Here is a 17763-nt window from a genome sequence, read left to right on the forward strand (position 1 = left end):
CCGTCGGAGCATGTAGGAATCATGGATGATACTCCTGATCCAAGTACCGAGGGTCGGTCGGTGAAGCTTCTTGATGCTCGCGGTTAAGTCGCACCGCTAAGTCGTCCGACTCCCTCAAGGTCGCGTAAACTTGTAGCCGGCTTGGGCTCGCTTCTCTGTCATCCGGGGTCCTTGTTGTTCCAGCCGAAGCCCCCATACTTGTGGTTGCGACGGCTGATCCCCGTTCTGTCCCTCGGCTTGTTAATCCGGGCACATTGTCCACCGTTCTTGGGGGTGCCAGAGGGTGTTCGTCTCGAGCCTCTTCTATCTGGGCCTTCAGAATCCAATAGTGGGTGCGGATTAGACCCAGTTGTTCCTCTTGCAAAGGGGTCCGCGATAGCAGTTTCCGGAGTACTTCGGCTCCGAGGTTCAAGGAGCTGACCCACGTGCGTTCGGATGCCGGATTTTCCAGTCCTTCGGCTTGTATCTGGCCTCTCATTCGTTTCACGAGAGCTTCGGTCTGTCCGAGCAATGCGTGTACTTCGGCCATTGAAGGGTGAGGAGGAGGGTTGGTCGACCCAGCCGGAGCCCCCGTAGTTGCGGTTGCTAGGGCTGGCCCTCTCTCCGAAGCTGGAGTCTCGGAGGTTGACTTCCTGGCTCTACGTATGGCTCGGGTATCCTGGATATATTGTTCCAGTTCTTTCATTTCCGAGTTCAATCAGGTCAATTCTTGCGCAAAGTTAGGGTCGCTCAACTTGAGAGCTTCTATCTTGCGCTGGACAAGAGTCCATTCACTTTCAGCCTCCATAAGACCCAGCGTGAGTTCTTCCGATGGTCGGATCTGCCTTCGCGATCCGGCTGAAAATGCAACCGAAGTCGGTTCAACCGTAATTGCGGTTGCCGAAGGTCTTGCTGCGGAAGATCCGGGTGTTGAGGGTTCAGCTGTGGGTTGAGCTGGGGCTGCCTCTGCCGTCGATGTCGGAGGCTTCGGTCTTTTCAGCATGTGGACTGAAAAAGCCTTCGTTCCATCCTCGTAGTATCGGGTAAACGGGGATGGTGTCCGTTGACGTTCCGGCCTAGCCGTCGCTGATACCACCGGAGGCATATTTGTGCCGTCCTGTCGTGGCGCCGCCGGTAAAGTCGGCTGCTGCGAGGCTCCCATGGGTCCAGTAACTATGGGGTATCCCATCAGAGGGTTGACCGCGCCGCCTTGTGGCTGGTTCATGCCCATCTGGTTGCACCATTGGGTGAACATGGCGAACATTTGGTTCGGCATGGGATTCATCCCGGCTTGAGTCATCAGCGGCCCTATTGGGGCCGGCTGAATGCTCGTTACCGTAATCGGGATGTATGGTAGCGTTGGTGGCATGACTGGTCCGGGAATGAATGGTCCCGGTAGAAGTGGCGGGCGGATCTGACCTGTTGGGTCGATCGGTACTGCCGGTACGTTCTGACCGGTGGCCGCGCTCACATTCACCAAAAGTCCGGTTTCGTCGAGCATAGTGCCCGGTGGCAAGGTCTGGAGGGGGATCGTCCGGGGTTGAGTGACCATCCGTGACCCGACCGTTAAACCTGCCAAAGAATCAGCCGCTACGTTCGCATGCGGGTTTATTACCTGTGGGATTGGGGTTTGGTTGGCCGAACGCGTTTCAGCTCGGGAACCCGATCGGTCGTGCGGGTACGGCTGAGATCGTCGGTTGTCGCGTCGGCTGCTGTTCGATCCGCTCGATGGAGGGTCTCGTCGTCGGTCAGACATCGTTATGAGAGGCTATTAGGATAAAGGAGATACGGCTCGTTAGCATTCTGATAAGGCCCAATAAGTTCAACTGAAGATTCCAGGCACAACTGAAGAGGTCCCATTCCGACACCAAAGGTCCATTCTTAACTTTGTCCTAGCTAATCCCTAACTTATTCTAAGTTAACTATGGCCCTATGTTTGTGGTGTGGTGGGTTTTGATGTTTTGGGCTTCTTTGTGGGTTTGGTCGATTTGACCGGTTCTGGCCGTCCTTCAGCAATCCTGTCGAGGATATCCTTGTGTGCTTCATCTTCGGCCACTTGAGCTTCTTCAAGTACCTCCTGAGCCGTTAACCTCGGCTTCTTAACCGTCCCGTACTTCCGCTTTGGAGCCGGGGGTTCAACCGCCTTATCGGTTGAAACTGCCGGGACCGGTGTGTCAGGTCGCTTCTTCACCGGTTTCTTCGCTTTTACCGGCTTCTCCTTCGGTGCCTTAGGCTCCTTAGGCTTGGTTAAGGTAGCCTCGGGTTCTACGGCTAAGTCCACTGACTTCTCCGGGTTAGCCTCGGATGATCCGGCTAAGTCCTTGGGCTTCTCCGGGACGGCCTCGGGTTCATCCTCTATCACAGCCTGCTTCTGCAATTCTTGCAGGGCTGGTGTCTCGAAGTCCGACGGAGGCTTCTTCCTCGGTCGGCCACGTTTTCCTTTTGGTCTGGGGGGTTCCACTGGACTTAATTTGTCGGGCGAACCCTTATTGGGGTCCTGAACCGGCGTTAAGTCCAGTTTCTGAGGCTCCTTTGGCGGTTCCTTCGGCTTCTCTTCGGCTGGATTCGCCTTTCGGACCCGGGTATTGCGAGCGGGCTGACCCTCATGGGGGTACGGCACCGTTGCAGGGCTGTTACCCGGGGTTACCTCGGCTTTCTTCTGGCCATAAGATCGGGTGATCCGCCGACGCTTGTTGCTCGGATGATGCTTGCATCTATCCACGGCGACAACGTCTTCCTTTGCGGTTTCGACGTTGCGGAGCCAAAGGTTGTTGGGTCCAGTATAGTCGAGTACCGTCCATACTCCATCGTACCGTTCCTTCCTGGTAGGATCCTTATTGAGATACTCTACCAGGACGAGGTCTCTCTTCTGGAAGTCCGGTACGGACTTCCAGAAGATCGGGTGATCCGCCGACGCTTGTTGCTCGGATGATGCTTGCATCTATCCACGGCGACAACGTCTTCCTTTGCGGTTTCGACGTTGCGGAGCCAAAGGTTGTTGGGTCCAGTATAGTTGAGTACCGTCCATACTCCATCGTACCGTTCCTTCCTGGTAGGATCCTTATTGAGATACTCTACCAGGACGAGGTCTCTCTTCTGGAAGTCCGGTACGGATTTCTTCTTGTTGTAGAGTTCGGCTGCTTTCTGGAAGGCTTCGTCGATGTTCGTCTTCGCGATGTCGTGAGCCCTCTGGAGCCGTTCCTTCATCCTCCTGATGTATTGTTCCTTATCAGTGTAGTGTTCCGGTGCATTGGTTCCGGTGATGACGTCCTGGGGTATGGTCATCTCACGTCCGTACAACATGTAGTAGGGTGAGAACCCGGTGGTCGCATGTTTGGCTCGGTTGATTCCGCATACTACGTACTGTAGGTTCCGGTGCCATCGGTGACCATCCTTGGCGTCGCATTCCTTCCGAATTCCATCCCATATCGTCTGCATGGAATGTTCGACTTGGCCTTGACCCTCTGGGTGGTAGGCTGTTCCGAAGGTATGCTCGATCCCGAAGATCCTGGCGACTTTGGCGAAGGTCTTAGCCGTAAAGTGGGATCCTTGGTCGGTGTGAAGGTGGGTCGGTATGCCATATTTCAGGACCACGTCCTCCACAAAGAACTTTTCGAACTCTTTTGCCGAGTTAGTCTTGGTTGCTTGGGCTATGGTGAACTTGGTGAACTGGTCGGTGACGACCGCGATGTACTGGTAGCCTTTCGACTCGGTGCGGGGTAAGGGTCCTTTGAAGTCCGCGTAAATTCGAAACCATGGTTCACCTACTTCCATCTTCTGGAGTTTACCGGGTGGTTTAGTCCGGGGTTTGTTCACCAAGGTACACCGAGGGCAGTTATCCACGTAATCGTGAATATCGGATAGCATCCGGTCCCAGTAGTACCGAAGCTTCGCGGCCTCCAGTGTCTTCACGCGGCCGAAGTGGTTGCCGGTTTTTCCGTCGTGAAGTGCTCGGATGATGCCTTTTCGCATAAAGAGCGGGACCACGAACCGTCGTTCCAACTTGGTGTTGTGGGTGGTCAGCCGGTACAGTAGACCTACGCTCATCTGGTAATGTTCCAGCAGTGGGGACTTATGGTCGAGCTGGTCCTGGTTTTCCAGTTCGTCGATCTTCTTCCGGAGGTGAGGGTCCCGGAGTTGTAGTCTACGTAACTCCTTGTTGGATTCCATCGGCTTTTCCTCTTCATCCTCGGGTTCGCCTTGTGAACCCGGAGCCTCCGGTCCGTTAACCTCGGTAGTCCGTACCTTTGCGGTTCCAACCCTCGGCTCGCCTTGTGAGCCCGGACCGTCCGGTACGACTACGTTGATTACCCGTACGTATGGGGTGGACAGGTCGTTCCAGTCCGAGATGACCTTACATCCGGGCAGCGGAGTTACTTTCGGAACGGGGCGACACATATTTGTGGTCTGCCTCCATTCAGCTGCCACTCGGAGAGACCTTACTTTAGCCTCATCCGTCCAGCCTCCGGGCTCGAGTATGAGGTCCGGATGTCTTCGGCTCTTCTCCTTCATTTCGTGTCGTTGTACCCGGAGGGACCTTATTTTGATCTCATCCTTGAAGTCTTCGAAGTTGGGTACCTGGTCCAGCTCTTCATGGGGGTCGTTCTCATCGGGTCGTTCAAGGGGCCACCGAGACAGAGCATCCGCATTGTCGCAGAAAACTCCAGGTTTATACTCGATGGTGATGTCCTTGCCTTGCAGAGCCAGAGCCCACCGTGTTAACCGGGGGTTGATGCCGGGTCTATTGGACTCACAGCGCATCCGGTTCTGTAAGGCTCGGTGATCCGTTCTGACGGTGAAGGGTCCATGGTCAATGAAGTGTTTAAACTTCTGGACGGCCCAAACTACGGCTAGGCATTCCCATTCGGTGACTCCGTAGTTCTTCTCGGCTCCATGGAGAACTCGGCTGGCAAATGCTACGGGGTGTCCGTCTTGAGACAACACCGCGCCAAGTCCGGCTCCACTGGCATTGCACTCGATTACCGTCTTATTGGTCGGGTCGAACTTTGCGAGTACCGGGGCTGTAGTTAGAGCCTCTTTAATGCCGTTGAACTTTGCTGTATGGTCATCCGTCCAGTCTGTCCGGATGGAATTAGTCTTCCGAAGGAGTTCATACATCTTCGATGTCCGTTGAGCGTAGTTGCGGATGAACTTCCGGTAGTAGTTGGCCAACCCGAGGAACGACCGCAATTGGCGTTCAGTTCGCGGGGGTTGGTGTTGTGCAATAGCCGCTACTTTCTCGTCGTCAGTCTGGACTCCGGCTTTGCTAAGGACATGTCCGAGGAAGGGTAACTTGTCCGTTCCAACCTCGCACTTCGAGGGTTTAATGGTGAACCCGGCCTCAAGTAGGCAGTCCAGGGTGGCTCGGAAGGCTTCTTTGAGTTTTTCGAAGGTCCGGCCGAAGAAGATGATGTCATCGATGTACGCGAAAACACCTTTCCTGCGGGCTTTTGCGGTTATCTTATCGACATGCATCTGGAAGGTTGCGGGTCCGTTACAGACTCCGAACGGCATCCGGTTGAACCTGTACATGCCTTCTGGCGTAACGAAGGTTGTCATATCCTTCGAGGCTTCGTCCATTGGGATCTGCCAAAAACCGGATTGGCAATCTACCTTGCCGTAGTACTCCATCCCGGCGCACTTGTCCAGCAGCTCGTCCGGGTTCGGAAGAGGGTAGTTGTTCTTCTTGGTTACTGCGTTCAACTTAATGTAGTTGATGCAGAACCTGGTTCCGACGGAGCCGTCCGGGTTCTTCTTGGCTGCCAAGACCACGGGGAAGCTCCATGCTGCGTCGGAGGGTTCAATCACTCCTTGGTCCAGCATCTCTTGGACGTGTTTGGAGATGAACTCGCGACCCTTCCAACTAGTTCTAGTTGGGTTCAACTTTATAGGCTTTGCACCTTGGACGTCGATGACGTGGGTGACTCCCTTGACGTCACCGTAGGGTCGTTTTGAGGTTGGAAAGACGAGCCGATACTCCCATGCGATGTCCCGTAGAACTTGTCGCTGCTCATCGGTTACGTTCTCACCGAGCTTCATGGAGTTGATGGCTTTCTTTTGTTCTTCGACGGTTGCCGGGTCTTCGTCACCTTCTTGGGTAAGTCGGACCCGGGCCTTTTGGTCGACCGTCATGTGTTCGTACGGCTCGACTCGACCCATTGGGGTTCCTTTCCGGATGGTTATGTCCTTATTAGTATGGTTGGCCACGAGGATGGTAAACTTCTTGCCGTCATGTGGGGTCGGACCATCCTTCATTTCGATACCCTCCGCTAAGGCTTCCTCCGAGCCGAGGTACATTAGGTACTTGTTTTTAGCGAGGTCAACTTCTATGTCGAGGGTTACCGTGACTTCGACGATAGCCCTGGGAAGTAGCTGGACCTTCTGTTGGGTCCGTACCGTGGTAGCGTCGTACTGTGTCGTCCTCGGTAAGCTATATGGCCGGTCTCCATGTTGTGAGACTCGGGCTACTCCCATCGGGATTTCCCATTCGATCCCTTCGTTGTCAGGTTCGAACCCGTAAGTGTCGCTGTAATGCATGTATCCGATCTTCGCACCCCTTCGGAGTATCTGGTTGTACTCGGTCGCGTTCTGGACCTTGATCCATGCGGTATCGCAAGTTGGTCGGATCTCGATAGTGTCTTCGATCGGCCGAACTCCGGAGTGCCTCCGCCGGAAAGATTCGAAATGGATATCCCGGTGAGGGGCCATGCTCTTGAGGGTCGCACCAGTACGGCGCAGGTTGAGAAAGGTGGTAGGGTACACTTGTTCTCAACGAACACGGGCTGTCGGTCTTCGTCCTTATCCTCGGTATGGAGCTGAAGACGATTGACGGTTGGGCCTGTAGCTACTGGCTTCGGCCTCCGTACCCGTTTCCATGGGTTATAGACGGTCTTCTCGGACTTAGTCTGTCGTACCGAGGCTATCTTCGGTTTAGCCGAGGCTCCGTCTGGACTGTATTTTTGTCGGGTTCAACCGGGTTACCTCCGACGAATGTCGCCTGTTGGGCAATCTGTTCGTCGTCGGTCTGAGATACCCGTTGTCCCGCCGCACGGACGTCGTACGTGGGGCTGCCTTCCGAGGATTCAGCTTCGGAAGTATCAGGGTCCTGTTCCAGGCCCATATCGCTAGACGTAGCCGAGGTTACAGGGCTTTCAGCCGGGTGAGAAACCGTAATTGCGATTAACTCAGCCCGTCGTTGGCCCGAGTCTCCGTTCTGGGGTTGCTGGGCTTCCTTTGAAGGTTCGTTGCCGGACGATCCACCTTTTGGGGGTTCGTCCGGGGGTGTGTCGATTCCCACCCATTGAACCGAAGGGTCGAAGCCGATATCATTATCGTCGTCGTCATCGGAGGTATCCGATGAGTTGTTATCTGAAGGGTCGGATGGCTCGTTATCGGAGTCAGTGTCCGGTGAGTCGCTTGTGCTCTGTACATCCGAGGCTTCCGAGTCCCAATCTCCAAATTCGTCGGCTTCGCCTTCCTCCGCTGTTCCGGCGGATGGTCCAAGTAGACCGTCAGTAACCCTAATTGGGGTCTGCTGAGTCGGTCCTTCCCACCTTCCCGGTTCGGGGGGTCCAGGGGATGGTGGCCTACCATGCTCCCAGACTTCTTCGTTCCGAGTTCTGAGGGCTTGGACGATCGCTCCATTGTTTTCGTGGCAGATCGGGCATTCCAGGGCCATATATTCTTGATCCGGGGCTTGTGCCCGTGTGTTGGCTAGGCGGCCCCCATTTTGTGGGTGCACAGCCTCGGCCAGCCTTACTTTCTTAGCCTGGTGCCAGTTACGAGGCTCGATCGGAGGTTCAGAGTCCGGCACGACCCTAGTTATGCGGGTGTCTTCGCCGTATCGACTCCAAAAGGAGGCAGTATCCAGGGTACCGAAGTGGTAAGGGTCCCGGAAGTGCCACATAAGGCGTCGGCCCAATTCATGGGACTGGATTTCCAGTATTGCCGGTATGGGGAGCTTGTGTTCCACAAATTGTGTGTGGAGTACGATCCGCTCTTCTTCCCACTCGATGATTTCCTCTTCTAAGGCTTCAGTTAGGTTGATTACCTCTTCGCATTCCTCCCTTGCGGCTCGGATTTGATCATCCGTCCTTGCGCCGACTCGATCAAGTGCGAGTCTTATGCCGACCGTCCGGGTTTCAAGGAGGTGTCGAATGCCGGAAAACCAAGTTCGGTACCTTTGGTTGAGTATACCAGAAGCCGATGCCTCTGGTATCGGGATAGACTTTAGTATCCCTCGGACTGGTTCCAATCGGGTCGTCCGCACTTTCGCCAAATATTGTTCGATGGCGTTGTGGATTTGCAGCTCCGTTACGAGGCTTCGTTCGGTATCCGAGCATTGCGGGCAGACCGGGGGTCCGGGGTTCATCGGGTGATCAAGCCGATTTATCCGAGCCTCATTCGCTGCCGTGCCCGATGCCTCTGGTATCGGGATAGGCTGCACTACACCCGAAGATGGGTTCCGCTGACCCTCATTGGGGGTCGGCGCCCGGGTGAAAACAAACTTGGAATGCAGGTAGTCGCATCCAAGAAGTACAGGAACGTCCGAATTGTTAGGTTGGACGTGGAATGTGTGGGGGCTGGTGAATCCTTGCAAGGTTACCGGTACGGTACAACAATGGGTTACCATAAAGGCAATTTGTCCGCCAACACCACGTATTTTGGTGAAATACCCCAGGGATTCGAGTTTGAGGTTGTTGGCCCGGCAGAAACGCTCCTCTATTAGGGATGTTTCGGCTCCGGTGTCCAACATGGCCGTGGTTGTTACCGGTACAATTTGAACTTCGTGTGTCCATGCCCGGACCACTTTCGGTCGTTCGGTGGACTGTAACGGTTGGATCGTTACTTCTCGGATGGTCACTTCGACCGGGATTAGAGTTGTCGTTGATCCGCCGGGGACACTATTGGTGTTAACACGCGGCGGTGATGAAATTCTATCCGACCTCGGTGGGTCTACTCCGTCTTATGGGTAGCCATCCGAGGGTTGATGTGGACTTAGTCGTTCTGCCGGAGCTGGTAAGCCTGGTGAAACCTCATTGACCGAGTTGTGCACCTCCGAACGGTTCGCGACGCCTTCCATCAGTGCTTCGGCGGTTTCTACCGGGTATATCCGGCTTGCTATCCGTTCTTCCATGGATGGTTGACCTTCTCGTAAAGTTGAGAGGTTATATTGCATGTTGAAGAACGTCCGCGATCCGGTTACAGTTCGTGCCGGTTGTCGCTGGAAGAGGTCCGCTTCCTGCTGCAGACAGTAGGCGGGTACCTGTGCCTCCAAAAGTACTGCTTCCTAGTCTTCGAAGTACTCCGTTACTTCGTCGGTCGGAGCCTCCGGCCGTCTACCTGGTTGGCCTACCAAGGACGGTTCAGGCGTCATTCTGGCGTCCTGTGAAGTTGCGGGTCGGCGTCCCGATTCTCCGCTTAGCCCGTGGCTCGTAATGCCTAATTGGGCACTGAGCCGTCCGGGCAGGCTGGTGACGTTTCTCGTCCCGGCTGGTCGGGTCCGGTTTCTCCGGGCGACATCCCCGGCTTCACCTTCTGGGCCTGGGGGTCCGGGCACATTCTGTGTCCCGGCTGCCGATCGGATCCAAGTTCCTTGGCCGATCCTCCCAGGTACCTGTTCTGGTCCGGGAGCCGCAATTATCGGCGTGGCGAGGTTCGGGTCGATTCTCCGAGTATCCGAACCGGGGATGTTCGGCGCCTAGTTGGGCTGCCGTCCCCGCCGCTAAGATTCTAGCGGACTCGCTGACCGTTGCGGAGGCTAAGTCCTCGTTGAGGTTCCAAGTTGTGTCCAAAGGGTTATTCCGGTTAGTGGGGTTATCCTTATCCGGTGGTTTTGTTGGATGGCAGAGGTCGGATGAGTCACCGGAGCTCATCGACCTTAGGCGTTTCCCTGGGATGTACCCGGGACAGGCCCGCCAACTGCCGGTTGGTATCCGCCCGAGCCCCTATTGGGGGCCGGGGACGGCGGCAGTTGCGGCCGTTGGGCTGGTGGTGGGGTTGCCAATGGGGGTCGGCCACCGTTCTGGGGGTTCCCTCCATTTCCCTGGCCAGGCTGCCGGTTGGGGCTGCCTTGGCCGCCGAATCCGCCGGCATTCTGCTGACGGGGGCGCGGGGGTGGTACGATGTTCGGGTAGTTCTGATTCGCCGAACCTAACGGCCATCCGTTATCGTACCGGTACCTCCAGTCCAGGTACCATCTCCGGTTTGGGTTGTCTTCCAGCCGGAGGTTGGCATAGCCACAACTCGCTTGGTTGTGGTTGCCCCATAGGCAATGGCTACAGGAAAATGTTCCGTCCTGGGTCCACTGAAAGAACTTAGCTTCCATCCGGTCAACGTAGGTTGCCTGCTGGCGAGCCTCCTGCTGTGGTGTCCGGGGCTGCCGTTGCACGTTCTGAGGCTGGCCGCCTCCACCCGCGCGGCTGCCGAAGTTTCCGCGGCCGCGATTCCCGCCGCCACGTCTTCCGCCGGGGCCGCCATATTGTGAGGCTCCGCCGCGTCCGTATCCACCTCCGAAGCCGTACCCCTGGTTCTGAGGTTGGCCGTAGCCGGAGTTCTGGCCGTAGCCCTGTTGGGGCTGGCCATAGCCGGGGCTCCGAGGTTGGCTGTAGCCCTGTTGGGGCTGGCCATAGCCGGAGTAACCCTGGCTCTGTGGTTGGCCGTAGCCGGGGCTCCGAGGCTGATTCGGTTGGCCGCTGTTCCCGTAGGCTGGCGGCGTGACCATGGTCCCTGTTGGGGCTCCATTCAGGTTCATCGCCGCCATTGCTGCCCAAGTCTGTTCGATCTGACCACGGGCCTGAGGGGGTGGTGTCGCCGGGGGGCTCTGTCGGTGAAGCCCCAGTTGCACATTCTGGTAACCTGGCGAGTTGGGTTGTATGTATCCGGGGGCCGGCTGAGTCACGGGAACGGGCGTCGCCGTCCTGACGGTGATGTAGTTGGTGGAGTTGCCACCTTTAACTACCTGGTACATCGGCTTTCCCCGGGTGAAGTCCCGTACGTAGTCCCGGAACTCCCGCGTCGTCTTCGGCATCCGGACGTCCAGAGCTGCCCGAAGAATTGGCTCCGTGACATTCGTCCGCAGGTAGAAGACTGCCAGTTCATCGGTGAGGTTGCCTCGTTGCTTGAGGTTGATGATGGCGTCATAGTACTGCTCGGGGGTCTCTTGCCCCAGCATGTACTTTCTGGTAGTGATGTCCGCGACTGCCGTAACCTGCCTGTCTGGGTCCATGAACCGGGCCGCAAATTGCTGCAGCCAGTATTCCACGGGCCACCCATTTTCGGGTTCCAAGCCGGACTGGTTCTGGTACCAATCCAAGGCTTGTCCTGTGAGGGCGCCTTCCAGCTCCGTCATAAACGCGACGCTCGTCATTCCGACGTCGTCTTCCTCCTGACGGTAGATTCGCCAGATTTTAGTGATCCAGCCGTCCACCTTAGCCCCGTCGCCGTTGAACTTCGGCAACTCCGCTCGGTTCTTTCGAGCCATGATCCGGTTCGTCCGCTCTTCGTAGCGGCGCCGACCCTCCTCATAGCCTTCTAGCCGGGCTTGAACAATATCTTTGTGCCTGTTGGGCTACCGGGGGTTCCAAGCCAATGGGTAGGCCGCTTGATGGTTTTGCGCAGCCGGGGCGGGTTGAGGTGGGTTCGGTTGTGGTTGAGGATGCGGGTTGCCAAGGGGTGCCGGTTGTTGCGGCTGTCCCGGCCCGGGCGGAGGATTCTGCGCTCCGTGCCCCTGGTTCGGTGGGAGATTCGGTGCCACATACCCGGGGATCCTCTGGAGGACTCGGTTTTGATCGAGCCACATCCCTGGTGGTATAACCACGTATTGGTCAGCCTGAGGCACCGGACCTGTTGGGTCCATGTTGCCTTGCTGAGGCTGATGAGGGACATTGCCGGGGCCAACCAGACCTATTGGGTCACGGTTATCTGACCGAGGCTGCTGTGGTCCATTATCTGGATAGCCGGGGCGTACCGGGTCAGCCCAATTGCGCTGCCCTGCCGATACGGGTTGTACTTCGATCCTCGGCGGGTACGTGTTCTGGGAGCCTGAGCGTTGTCGGTCCCGGTTGGAATTCCCCGAATTGGGTTGTGAGCTTGCCGCCGAAGCGTTCGCCGGCGGTCTAAGTCCCATGCCAGGTCCGGTTGCCGGGGCTCGAGGGTTCGAGCCTCGGGCGAAGTCTTGTCCGGTTGAGGTTGATGCCACGGGCCTGGTTCCGGTTGAGAACATCGTCGTTGTGGATGTTCCTCCGTAGGCCGTAGTTGTTGTAGTGGTGGAATGGGTCGGTACGTTGGGAGTGGCCGTCGAAGTGTTTCGCTCCGGCTCCGGGGCTGACGGTACCACCGGCGCCCTTGGTACGGGTCCTACCGATGGTTCAGCCCTAAGCATCCCGACCTGATAAGTCTGTTCCGCGAGAGCCCCCGTTTGACCTGTTGGGTTCAGCAGGGGGTTATCTCGACGCAGGTAGTCATCGATCTGCTGACATTTATCCTGCTCTTGGGTAGTCCGGTAGGACGGGGGTTGCTCGGTCATGGAGTCCTCGAGGTATGTCTTCTCTTCCTTCAGGCATGCGACCTCGATGCCCAGGTTTTCTCGTTCCTGGAACATCTGGTTGTACTTATCACCCAGGTCGTTGTATCGGTTAGATAGGTCGACGCCGAAGTTGTAGAGCTCCTGTTGGTACTTCAGGAGACGGTCCTTGTCCATCTCCCATTGGGTCTTCTCGGACTCAAGCTGTGTGATCCGGGCTCGTTGAGCCTCGATGACTGCGAGGTTCTCGATACGAGCCTGTTCGAACCGGGCTGTCTCGTTCTGGAGATGGGTGGTGAGGGCAAGAATCTGCTGGCCGAGTTGGGCCTGGCATAGCCGAAGGTCTACGGCCACACCCTCTGGGTCGTTTTGGTTTTGCCGGAGGTTCTCATAGGCTGTCCGGAGGAAGTCAAGTTCCGTCTGGAGCTCGTCGATCTCTCCCTCCAGGCCGATAATGCCCTGTTTGAGGTGGTGGTTCTCCTCACGGTATTCGTCAACTCGGCTGAACATGTTTTGAAGTTCGGCCGAGCCAGCCTCGGAGTAGCCGAGGGCCTGTAACCGCTGCTCCAAGTCTTCGCGCAGGGTGGCCACTTCGGCCCGAGACTGCTCCAGCATGTCCTGGAGTCTGGTGACTTCAGCTTGGTCATGACGGCAGGGCTCCTCAGTTGCTTGCAACTGGGCCTCTAACCGTTCGATCTCCTGGGTGAGGTCATCGATGACAGTGTTCGCACGTTCCCGTTCATCAGTGAGCCTCTTGCGCTCCTGCTTGTGCGAAGCAACCGTCTGGGACAGAACATTCTCCGTCGATTCGACAATGTTTTGCCCGGCCAAGAGCTGATTTTGCAGCTCGTAAATCCGTTGACGGAGGACCTGTGGGTTGTCGATCTTCTCCGGAGGGGTCTTTGTCAGGTACCGCCGAGGTGTATAGTCCGAGGCTCCGGTATGCGAGCCTGGGTACTGCTTCGGTGACGGAAACCTGAAGCCCTTTCTGCTGTCCGGACGCTCGGTCACCTTATTGGGTAACACGGTCGCGTCGAACACGTCCTCAGTCGGTGATGGAGTCTTGTCAGCCCCGAGGCCCAAGGGTTCGAACATCGGGGGTGTGGCCGGGAGGTCCGAGGTCGGCTTTGCAACCTTCGATGAAGCCGATTTCGACTTACGATCAGCCTGTGAGGCTTCAATCCGGCTGGCTCGGGTCAGCGTAGGTTCACTGCCGGGGGTTTTGGGTTTCGGGGATGACGGTCCGCCAGCCGAGGTTAAGTTAACCTCGGTAACCGAACCCTCAACCTCGTCTACGGAGGTTGCAACCGACGAAATCCGGAATTTGACCGGGGAAACAGCTTTCTTAGCCGAGGGAGTGGAGGTTGCCGACCGGGTCTTGGGTGTTCCAACCTGTTGGGTCGGAGTCCGGACCCCGGTGTTAGGGGTCCGAGCCTCGGTATCCGAGGCTCGAGCCTCGGTATTCGAGGTTCCAACCGACTGCAACCTTCCCGTTGAGGATTTTGAAGTCCCCGAGGTCGGCTTCGATAAGTTCGAAGTCCGAGTTGGGGTCCCGGTGAGGGTCCTCGGGTCCGGTGTGGTCGCCTTCGGAGTCCCCGAGGGTCGTTTTGGGTCCGGCGACGTCGATTTCCGGCTGTTGTCCGAAGATTTTGGCTTGTTGCCTGTTGGTTTAGGGCTTTGAGCCAGGGTCGATGGGGACTTAGTCGGTGAACCCGCCTTGTGGGTCACCCCCCGGGTCGGTGATGCCGTACCCTTCATCTGGCTCGGGCTCATCTGGCCTTGCCTCGGTTTCGGTCCAGCCATGCCGCCCTGTTGGGGCTGCACAGGGTCACCCATGTCTGGTGACGCCTCGGAGCTACTTAGCGCCGGGCTCGAGGCTCCATGGTCCGGGGTGATGGCCGGGAAGAAGACTGGCGAGGCACCTATTGGGTGCACAAGTCCAGCCGCAGGCTCGGAGTTCGCGTTTCGACCTATTGGGCCGTGCAGAACCTCCGGTTCAGCCTGTGGTAGCTCGAGGAACGTCCGGTTGTGTGCGTCCTCGAAGCTATCCTCCGGCGATTGGGTAAAGTCGTTCGCCAGGATCCGCGCATCTCGCTTCTCCTTGGCCGACTTGGTCGACTGGTTCGACTTGCCGGACTTGTTCGATCGATTGGAGTAAGACGAGTGAGGCTCACTACCCGGGCCGGCATGGCGGAAGGTGTACCCGCCTGCGTTGTCCCTTCGGGCGTAGCCTTGATCGAACTTCCGTTCGTATGGGTTCTCTCGACCGGACATCTTCGGCTCTATTGGAGCCTTGAAGTAGCCTCCGGGTTGACCCTTCAGCCAAGAAGTCAGACTATCCCTATTTGGGACTTGTCCGAAGTTGATGAGGCTTTTCGCCTGTTGAAGGTCCGAGGGTCCGGAGGGGGGGCAGAGGTCCGGTGGTGTGTGGGGTGATGGTGTAGGTGTGCTTGTACTACTTGCAACTCAGTACTGTTGTCAATACAGGGTACAGCTTACGTACGTCCTATACTACAGCACTGACCGCTATGACGTCACACACCACTAAGTGGTCTTGCAGATTATCGCCTACGTCACGATTCTGCGCGCCGCGCGCAAAATTCCAAAAAACTATGAGTCACTACGGGCCTATAGCATAGGGAATCTCCCCGCTATCCTGATTGGTTAATTATTATAATGTAAAATCGGCCGTCGTGACGTCACAATTATTTAAATTTTTGAATTAGTTAATTTCCGAGATGGAAAAATTCGGAAAAATCGCAGAAAAATCAGCAAAATTAATTTTACCGACCAAAAATTATTTTAGCCGGGGGAAAGTTATTCCCTTAATTTTCCGTAAATTCAGAAAGGTTGTTAGCCGAGGCTCAGAGGGTCTACACAGAGGCTCGAGGGTCCGGCCTAGTAAGGCTAGCTAACCCTATTTTTACCCTAAATAGATGTTTTTAAGCCCGTTTTTTCGGGTAAAAATAAGTTTTAGCCGGCCAAAACTACTTTTGGTCCGGTGAAAAGGAAAGTTGCCCGGCTATATCGGGTTTCTAGAGGCTCTACAAGGTTTACCGAGGGTCAGTCGACCCTTTTTACCGGGTAAATCCGAGTGAATCCGCTTGGAGATCCGGTGAATCCCGCGCTGTTAAAGTTGCGGGTGCTACTTAAGGCAAAGGCGACCCCGATTGATGAGGCTGCGAGGGTCCGCTGGGTCCGTGCCGTCCGTTCCGTCCGGGGATCCGCGGTAACCGCTTATCAACCCGGGCAAAGTCCGTCCGAGGGTTGTTGCCGCGAGGAACGTTCCGTCCACGCGCAAGAAGAGGGTTCGCCGAGGCTTTCTACCCGCAAAAGAGAGAAGAGAGACCAGACCGTTCTGGCTGGCGGCGATCAGATGGGGATAGGACCCGTTGGTTCTCCCCTGTCTTCACGTCGGCCGTTACGGATGCAATTCTACACCGTCTCTCAGAACTTCCGTGAGAAGGAAAACACAGGATCTGCTACCATGTGACAGCAGGCGAACAAAGGCTCACGATAGTGAGAAGAAGGCTTTATTGTGAATAGCAATAAAGTACAGAAAACCCAAACACAAAGGCTCGATGTGAGCTGTAGCATGAAAATCACCGAATGTCAGCTAGTGAATGAAAATGAACGGCACATCGAGCCGTAACATGGGAAAAAGCCTAATGCGGCACTGGGCAGATCCAACACGAGCGAACGAACGCTGATAGGCCGAGATGTGGAAAGGAGGCGTGGCTCCGCCTACATCGAGGCCGATGATTGGCCGAGACGTGAGGCTGGGCGGAAAGCTGCCTGAGTCGAGGCCGATCTAGCGCTCGACAGCGAGTGCGACTCGGTGTGAGTCAGCACACCGGAAGCGGGTCTGTCGCTGGCTGCCTACTCGTAGGCTGCCATAGCGACTGGCCCAACATTCTGAATAAGCCTTAACCGTGTGCTGAGTGTTGCCGAACGAAAATGTTTTCGTTTTCGTATTCGTTATCGTAACGCATACGAAATCATCGTGACTTTTCGTTATCGTAACGAAAACGAAAAGGCCGAGAGTTTTCGTTTTCGTTACGATAACGAAAACTGTCTGGATTTTTGTTTTCGTAAGGATAACTAAAATTCAGGGACTTTTCGTTTTCGTAACGAACGAAAACTTTTTCGTAGCTTTTCGTATACCTACCTTTTTATAATAAATAACTTAATGAAAGTTGAAAACGATTAATTTTATCAATTTAATCACGGTTATAGGCTTCTAGCTAAACATTCTCAATAAAAATTATGAAATGCACAATGACTATCAGTGCGTTGGCTCAAGGCTGGTTGTACTTGTCACCGATACTTAATTTGCAAATGTACGGTGTTCTTTGAATCGCTCCGATTCACTTTGGAATGGTTTACACAGCCTATTGGATCTGTTCAAAAGTTTACGATTAAATTTACCGTATATTATGTTTCAATTTTCCATTGGAAATGCGTATTAATTTTAACTCGTACTATTATAGCGCTCAGCGCTGTTAACTTTCTTAGCTGTTATCTTTTATTTCGCGTAAGTTATTGCCTAGTTAATTTTTTGAATTTATGTTAAACTGCAATTACTGCATGCACTAAATGTTTTAAAGAAGTCTGACTTGCTACCGCAAATTATAGAATAACCTTAAGCCGGCAAAACAAAATGCGAAGTACTTTCATGTTTAATAATAAAAGTCAACATCAAGTTAACATACCTGAATCAGAGCTTTGTTTTTAATACATAATTAACAGCAATAATTTCATTTCTTTATAAAGGTTTCTCCACTGAGTACGAAAATTAAGCGACAATATATTAAAAGTTGAAAACATTTTCAGGCTGCTTTTCGGAGTGATTCGGTATTTTTAGATTTTTACCTGATCGCCACTGGTCCTTTAGCCTTTGATTTAAAAGTACTTCAAGTGTTATAATATCAATTTTATCAGATGTAATTACAAGTTCCACTACGTCTTGTACTTCAACAGTACTTGTACAGTTGTGCTGTATTTCAAACGGGCACAGATAATTGGTAACATTCCTCCATAAAAACATCAAGCTTTTAATGAGTGCTCCCGAATAAAAAGATTTTCGTATTAACTTTCGTAACGAAAACGAAATACCCAGACCTTTAAGTTTTCGTAACGGAAACTAAAAGTTCTGGGGTTATCGTTTTCGTTACGAAAACTAAAAATCTGACACTTTTCGTTTTCGTAACAAAAACGAAAAGTACCAGACTTTTAGTTTTCGTTACGATAACGAAAGTTAT

The 17763-nt window shown here is 54.7% G+C and overlaps 1 protein-coding gene across 1 annotated transcript; it reads right to left on the bottom strand.

The window, feature by feature from the left end:
• Window positions 1-1909: 1909 nt before the first annotated feature.
• LOC129596579 (uncharacterized) lies at window positions 1910-6276 on the bottom strand. The gene is made up of 4 exons (XM_055493939.1): window positions 5593-6276; window positions 4674-5454; window positions 3001-4568; window positions 1910-2920 (listed from the first exon to the last, which is right to left on the bottom strand). The coding sequence occupies exons 1-4, from the start codon at window positions 6274-6276 to the stop codon at window positions 1910-1912; spliced, it is 4044 nt and encodes a 1347-aa protein (XP_055349914.1).
• Window positions 6277-17763: the final 11487 nt, after the last annotated feature.

Source organism: Paramacrobiotus metropolitanus, unplaced genomic scaffold (genome assembly GCF_019649055.1).
Source record: "Paramacrobiotus metropolitanus isolate TYO unplaced genomic scaffold, Prichtersi_v1.0 Parri_scaffold0000001, whole genome shotgun sequence".
Classification (NCBI taxonomy): domain Eukaryota; kingdom Metazoa; phylum Tardigrada; class Eutardigrada; order Parachela; family Macrobiotidae; genus Paramacrobiotus; species Paramacrobiotus metropolitanus.